The sequence below is a fragment of the Haplochromis burtoni genome, unplaced genomic scaffold (assembly GCF_018398535.1).
Source record: "Haplochromis burtoni strain Fernald_Lab_line unplaced genomic scaffold, NCSU_Asbu1 Contig_301, whole genome shotgun sequence".
Classification (NCBI taxonomy): domain Eukaryota; kingdom Metazoa; phylum Chordata; class Actinopteri; order Cichliformes; family Cichlidae; genus Haplochromis; species Haplochromis burtoni.
In genome coordinates, this window is record NW_024582662.1 from 322,901 (window position 1) to 331,070 (window position 8,170).

Genomic DNA, 8,170 nt, shown 5'->3' on the forward strand with positions numbered 1-8,170 from the left:
AACATTAAACATGTTAACAACACAAAAGCCATATTAAACGCAGACTACTTTAGACCCGGAAGTAGGATTCATCGCGTCATCACTGAACAACCGGATAGAAGATTGGAAAATGTTGTATGGTCTCATGAATCTTGATTTCTGCTACAACATTCGGATGATAAGGTCAGAATCTGGCACTGCCTGTGGCAGCGGTTTAATGCCGCAGTCTACCTAAATATTTTTGCTGAATATGTCCATCCTTTTATGACCACAGTGTACCCATCTTCTGATGGCTGCTTCCTGCAGGATAACATGTCATGTCATAAATCTCCAATAATTTTTAAACTGGTTTCTTGAACCTGAGTTCACTGTGCTCAAATGGCCTCAGCACACTCCAATAGAGCACCTTGTGGTTGAACGGGAGATTCACATGGATGTGCAGCTAACAAACCTGCAGCAACCTTGTGATGGGATCATGTCAACACTGGCTGAAATCTCTGAGGAATGTTTCCAGCACCTTGTTGAATACGTCATTAGCTTAAAAGGCAAATGACAGTCCAACATGATGCTAGCAAGGTATACTTTATAGTGGCTACTACTGTCAGCAGGACTGATAGCCTGTTCACACTCCCAAACTATCACATACTGAACCCTGGTCAGGATCTGTTGCCTTTACATTGTAACACAGTGAGTTCCCTTTCAGTGTCATTTTTCAATAGGGTTCGATAGGAGTCCCTTAACATCTGACTGCAGGGGAAAGTGGTCTGCTGGTGTCATCAATAAGGGAGCACTAACCAAAGAGTGTCATGGTAAACAAGTTAATGTTAGAAAAGCAAACAGTGATAGAAATTATAGAACTGAAAAAGAATGGTAGGTTTGTGAAATCGTAGGAGATGCCACCTCACGCTGGACGTCGATATTAAAGAGGTACCTGTGTGTTAAAATATGGTGTTTCTCTGTGGCACATTGTGAGTGAAAATGTCTTGGAATCCCTCTGGATTAATCATTCACTCATCGGAAAAGCTTCCTTTCTCATGGCTTGTTCCTCTCATCCTTCCATCCACCCCATAATAATGCTACTACAGACTGTCCTTTCATTACTGGTCTTTGGTCACATCAGTGAAGTGGTTAGCTCATGTGTCATATCTCGGGTTCTCCTCTTTCTCCTATACCAACACACACTCACACACATACTTTGGCAGATATGAGGTAAACGGCTGTGTTTAACAATGGGATAGTAAAATGAGCGAGTCCCCGGTGTGACTTAATATCATCCCTCTGTTCCCTCTGGATATCTTCTCACTCCTGGTTTTGTCCCTCTCCTGCAGTGGTCATCACTCTGTCTCTGACCTCTTTCCCATCCTGTGAGTTAATAACAAGCTTGCTTGGAGACCTTTGCTTGAATCCATGATGTCTGCGTTCATTTTGTGCTTCCATTAAAGGCAAGCATGTTCAAGGTGAATGAACAAGTGCTTCAAAAAACACATGAAGACAGATTTGCTTTTACAATAGTGTGAAACTTTAAAACTATTGAATCTGTTAAAGAAAGCAAATCAAATGTTCACCTTGTGTCGCTATAATGGAAATTTTACCTCCTCGCTGACTGTCAGACTCATGTGACATTTAAACACAAGAATATCTTTTCCTGTCTTTTTCAGCTGTCTCTATGATCATTTACAACCCTTGAAAGTTTTACATTCTGAGCATAAACCAAACAACAAGCCCTCATTCCAAAATGCAAAGATGCAAGTAACATGGGCCTACAGCAAACATAACAAAAAAACAACAAAGTTTATTACAGTTACATTTAGATCTTCTTCAGTACTGTGCACACTGTCTCACTACACTTTGTTTTTCTGAACTTTTCTATTTCAATATAAGAATGATAAGTTTAAGTACACAGGCAAAATATTGGATAATTATTATTCGGTTCAGAAAATGTATATTATGACATAAAAATATATTTCATTTAAGAAAAAGGTATACAGTATTGTCTCTAAGATAAATAAATACATTATGTCATATAAAATATCTGATAAAAGAAGAAGATGTGACATGTTCACTGACTTGCTGTGAACCGGAAACTATATACCTCATCATAGAAACAACCTGATAGCCTGACAGTACCAACAGTATCAGTATTTACTATGATACAGCTATTAACTGTGATAAATGTGCAAAAACTACAGATCTGTTGCTTTCTGTTGCAAATCTGTGGCCATCCACATAAACATAAATTCACATTAATCAGAAATAAGAGAAGATTTATTCATAACACAAGGGAAAAGACCCAGGGAAACCGAGTTAACGATAAAAACCGATAAAAACCCTGAAAACCATAAATTTCACAGCCGAGCCTCAACTCTCATAACTTGGTATCAAACAACTTACGGACCAGTACCGGTTGATGGCCTGGGGGTTGGGGACCGCATAGAAACACATTGAGCTCATCCACACAGACTGACTCAGATTTATTGCACCATGTTGGCAATCGGTGTGAGAGTGATTCCAGTCACTCCAAGTCAAAACGTGATTGGTCAGACTAGACAACCTGGGCAATGGCTTTGCCTTTGCAAATGTACAATTGGTCACCATAACTACTCCAAATGGGTTGGCGAATGCAAAACAATTCACAGCAATTACCGGCAACCCTTTATTTTTGCTGGTCTCAAGGAGGTTATCCTATGTTTACTCTTAAAGGGACTGAAGCATTAGAGGAGATAATGCGATGTTGCTGTAGTATCTAAAAATCTTTTGTTGGTTGTCTATGTAACAATACGTATATACTGTATGCAGTACTGGTCTTGGCTGATATTAGCTTTGTTTACTGATATCAGCCTAACAGAAAGCAGTGGATGATGTTTATCTGCTGCGTTGATTTATGTCTGGCAAAACTGTGACGAAAAGTAGAAATACTTTAAAACAGTTAAATTACTTTTATAATGAGTATGTTTCCATCTCCTGGCATAACATAACATAGAAAACAAAACCCTAAACTGACAAAATGAGATATTTTATTTTATAATGAGCCTACAATAATGAACAATCTAACTGGCACTTCTTTGATTTTGCTTTTTTTGGATGGAGTAAGTGGTTTTGCTTGTTTGTTAATAAAAATGCTGAAAATGAATATTAATTATTTTAATCTGGGGTGATATTTGCTTAGACTTAGAAAATTGACTTGATTGTTTTTTTTAAATAAATTTTGCATTACATGAAAAATTTGCACTATTACCATGAAGCTGTTTGCTTTATTATAGGATGGACAGTTACAGTAAATACCATGTGATCAACCTATGTCACTTCTATTCTGCCGATTAAAGGCATACACGTAACATTTCTGAACATTTATTTTCACATTATGCCTTGAATGTGGTGAAGACAGTCAACCAGATTTCCGGAGGATTTCTCAAATAATCCTTGGACTAAAGAATTCAAATTCACGCAGTTGTTTGATTCGGGGAATAAAATGTGCCAAGCGATGCCATCTTTCATTGTGTTATTGGTGGCATGGTGCAGTTTAACATTAACAAGTGCTGATGTCTACTGCTTCTTCCTTCTCCTCCTCTTCTCCTCTTCATCATGCTTTGGGGAGGTTGAGAGGAAACGCGGCGATGACAGGATTTTAAAGAAGCTCTTACTCTTAACACCCAACAGGCTATCCGGTCAAACCAAGCACTCCCTCTCTCTCACACACCCACACATCCACGCACATACACCCACCCACACCCCCACCCGTTCTCTGTACTAGAATTAGCCACTGGCTGCATTCCAGTCAGATCCGCTCAATATTCCACCCTTCCAAAAAAAAACAAAAAAAAAAAACCTCTCTCTTCTCATTGCTCTCTGGAGGCCACACATTGCCACAGTCATAGTTGTGTCACAGCAATCAATCGCCCATCAATGTGAAACAGCTACACTGATGCAGAGAAAACACAATGCAACCTCACTTTCATTTCCTCTGAAATCATCTGTCCTTTGGAATCTCCATCCTGCTGCCTGACCTCCATCCTGTGGTCTTTCGCTCTTTCCCACCCTATCACCATATCCATTGCTCCCTCGTGGTTGCAAACTTCACACCCATTATCACCTCACTGTGATTCACTCACTTTATTCATTACCGAGCTGGTGACCTTCTCAGCCATGTGTTTTCCCATTTCACATATGTTGAGAATAAATACTTGAACATTCAGAGAATGACTTGGACACGGAGATGGGATGTTATGGCTGTGAATTGAAATGAGTTTCAAAGACATGTTTGCAAATAAGCAGGGTTATTCTCACAGAAAAGAAACTTTCTTCTTTTTCTGTGATACAACTCCATAGTTTGACATTTCTCTCTGGCTGAGAGCACAGGAACCCCACCCATCATCAAAATCTTTGTTTGCAAGAAGCAACCAATCAGGAAAACGCTGTCTTAAAGGGAGTGCTGTCTAAAAGAGAGAGGATACGAGGTAGGGAGTTGCACAAATACCCAGTCATGCAAAGCTACGCTAGTAGATTTAGTGGATAAAATGTAGAGCTGGAAATTACCAAAATGAGTCTAATAAAATTTGGTTGCACTGCTACTTTGGTTCTGTTGGAGTTGCATGCTAGCCCTATAGTCTGCTAAAATCAGAACCAACTTATTGTATGAATATGTAGGTGTGGCCAGTAGAAGGTTAGCTTAGCTTCACATAGAGAATACTACCCAGAAAAGCAGCTTTGTTAACTGGCTGCTAGCTTTAGCAACTTTAAAGACATTTATCTCTCATTTGGCAAAAAACTTAATTTCCTCAAAAATATTTTCACTTAACTCTTTAGTCGATGCCCAGTATCATTCATCTATTGCATATCACTTCATTCATTGTTTTACTTTTCTCAGTTCCTACCTAGAGTTGGTCATGTCGGTCTGCCCTCCTTGACTCTTCTCCAGCCCAAGTTTGGTGAAAATCCCCACCAGCACCATGATGGCCACCACTCCACAGATAATATACACAATCATGTGGGTCCGATCCCGGTCCGGTTCCTCCTGGGCTTCTGTAACAGGTGCCACCGGTCGTCCCGTGTTTGCCCACACAGGTGTGTCATAATTTGAACAGGATGTCTGATCCAAACTGTGGATTTTGAACTGGCAGCAAAAGCGGTAGAAGCAGGAACCGCAACAGAACAGGTAGATACCTGCGTTACAGTTAAAAGGTGGGTCCCACTGGCCCATCACATCATAGTAACCCCAACAGCGGTTATCCCCAGTCGGACCTGCTTGCTCCTCTGTGTCTGGTGTCGGGGTTATTAGCGCTGCTTCTGGTGACGTAGATGGTTCTGTTGTCTGGTTGTTGGAAGAGAACTGCGCCAAAGCCTGACCTGATGGCTGAAAGTTCAGACCTCCCAGAGAGATCAAACCCAGGAGGACGGCTAAAGATAAGTTCACCAAGAGTGGATGAATGATGGCAGCCATCTTGGTCTTACTCCAGTATCTTGTGATGTTAGTCCTGATGTGTAAGAGTTAATGACAGTTCCAACTGAAAGCACCTAGGTGTTAGAAATAAAAGAAATAGAGAGTTAAATATCCTCCTTGCCCAGAGCTGTTAGTTATAGCAAATAAATTAATCTTTTTGCTGTGCAAGCAGTGCAACTTAATGAGATACAGTATCAGTGAAACAGGAAGCTGAAGAGGAGAGATCAAGAGATTTTTCCCAGAGTGATAATCTGAAGAAGCATTTAAAAAAAGCCTTCATTAACTAGTTATTAAAATTCCGATTTACAGAAAACTAAACTGTCACTGTGGGAGCAGAACAAGTGAGGAAAAAGAATCTCCCATTTTAACATGCTCCTAGCTAAAGTAAACGTGGGCCCTTGTGAGCGGAAACTCACATGCAGAGACACACGATAGTCCTCGGCAGTTAAATACGTGTAGGTGTGTGTGTCAAAGCGCATTCTAAAATTTCTGTCACCTTTTACAAAGCCATATGTCATCGGCAGACAGCAGAGGCGGTTGTAGACAAATCCAAAGCTGGTGGCTTGGAGGGAATCCAGTTTAGGAGGCCGCGTTACCTACGGATGAACTCGCCTCTGGCATTTCTGACAGTAAGCTCCCCCGCAGAGTGAACGAATAATCCGCAAAAAGTGGGAAGTCTGGGGTCCTAATGTTGCTAGCTGTAAAGGCAGATATCTCTGAAACCTGCAGGCAGTCATGGGTTCCCACGTGGAAAACTTTTCACTCCAAAGATGGACTCATATTCCGGTGTGGGGAAAAAACTCTAATGCTCAGCAATGGAGCCAAATCAGTTGCGATATCATTAAAAAGAAAGAAAAGGGAATAAAAAAAACTCTGATCAATAGTTTTTCACTTAAGTTGTCTTCGTCACCCACTACTCCCTCTTGAGATTTAACTTGCATCCATCATCCTCTTACTCTCACCGTCGGCGCTCACAGAAAGCTTTTTTATTTTTGTAGTGGGCATCTTTTTGCTGTCACCTGAGTCCACTTTGGTGGGTGTTTACTTCCTCTCCTAGAAGCGCAGCTCCAGTCTTTCATCCACTGAAGTTTTTGTATTGTTAAATATTCAGCTTTTATGACTAAAGACAGTATTGGATAGTTCCTTTCTATTTCCAGTCAGAGCCAACAGGTAACAACAGCTGTTCTGTTTTTTTGGGGAAATTACTCCAGGGTTTCGTCAAGCTAAAATCCTGTGGTGATTACAGTCCAAAAGCGTCCCTCTTGCACCTGAGGCGTGTTTTCGCGTACACGTAATCTCACATTCACTTTGTGAACACATACAGCTCCAATCCCCCTGGTGATAGCACACTGTCAGTGTCAGTCTCTTTTAAGCGACCCACAAGAGTCCAGTGGTTTTTCGTGCTCTGCGGGCACCGGGCTCCTGTTGCTGCTGCTCTGTGTGTGCTCCACTGAAACCCCTCCTCTCCGTGGATCCCAGGGTCTCTAACAGACCCAGGACACCAGCTGGGTACTCTGTCTATCAGCCCGCTCAGTCCTGCCCTTCAAGTGCTTAGGCGAGGAGAGATGAGAGAGAGGGGGGGAGAAAGGGGAGGGCTGATGTTGTGATCTTAATGTCTTGGTGCTGCTGCAGCCGAGACTCTGGAGAAGCCGTGAGAAAGATAAACCTGTCGGAAATACTTGACCAGGAGTGGAGTGGTTTGTTCTTTAATGGCTGTGTCTGCTCCTGTGTTTGGCTCAGTCTTTTCTCTTCTTTCTTTACACTCTGATCTCGCTCTATCTTCTCTATTTTATAATTTTCTCTCTTTCTGTCTCTTCCACAACTTACCTTACTGTTTGCCCACAGCCTCTAAGTAGGGCTGTTTGTTGTTGCTGAGGAAATATCACTGTGAGGTCAGAGAGCCCGTGGACTGCCCTTTGCACTTTCAGCCAGCGCACTTGCACGAGCCTTGCTGGAATAAATATTCCCGCAGCCCAGCTGGATGACAAAGACAAGTGGAGATGCGACAGCCAAACAGCAGAGTGGCACCGAGGGCAGATCAAAAAATATCCTGTTTTCAAAAGAAGCCCCCTTTTGGAAATATAGAGCTGCGTGCAGCAGAAGAGCTTCGCTCTTGCTGGTTCAACTATTCAGTTGGCAGGTTTTTCAATTTTTCCGTTAGCATCAATGTATATATATATTTTTTTAATTTGTCTTTTTTCCCCACTGAGAACAAAAAAAAAAAAGAATGAATTACAAAAAAGCTTAAAGCATTAATATGCAACAGTTTTTAAGCAAATGTTGCACATTATCCCCCAATTTTCATGCATTTTGCTGTCAATTAAGTCCTTTGTCCGGCTGCAGCTTCTTTGAAAACAGGCATAATTTGATATATATGTATAGGAATTTTATATATATATCATATGTATGTGTTTTCACTGGTGATCTGCTTGTGAGATGCTCCAAACAGAAGTGAAGAGCAAAGGAGACGCTATAAATGCTCTTTTTATTCCATGTTTCCCCGTTGTTGTTGTTGCTGCTGCTTCCTCATCAGTGTGTATTCCATCCTTTCCTTGTCGCCTCACTCTGCTTGCAGCGGGTGTATCCCGTCCACTGGTGATGCTCGCAGTGCTGCTGCTGCTGCTGCTCTGGCAGGACCGGATGACAATATCCCGCGCACTCTCGCTCTCACTCCTCCCTCTCCCAAGTCACTCCTCCCTCTTTTGCTCACTCCTCCCCTCCTTCTCAGCATCTCTCTCTCTCTCTCTCTCTCTC

The 8,170-nt window shown here is 41.8% G+C and overlaps 1 protein-coding gene across 1 annotated transcript in view; it reads right to left on the reverse strand.

Moving 5' to 3' along the window:
* Window positions 1-8,098, reverse strand: part of LOC102294236 (protein shisa-8) — a 116,408-nt gene extending 108,310 nt beyond the window's left edge. Inside the window, exons 1-2 of the mRNA XM_005945441.3 lie at window positions 5,913-8,098; window positions 4,851-5,490 (exon numbers count right to left, since the gene is read on the reverse strand). Coding sequence (XP_005945503.1) covers window positions 4,851-5,416 — 566 coding nt within the window. The 5' untranslated portion in view covers window positions 5,417-5,490; window positions 5,913-8,098. The remainder of the gene's footprint in view (window positions 1-4,850; window positions 5,491-5,912) is intronic.
* Window positions 8,099-8,170: the final 72 nt, after the last annotated feature.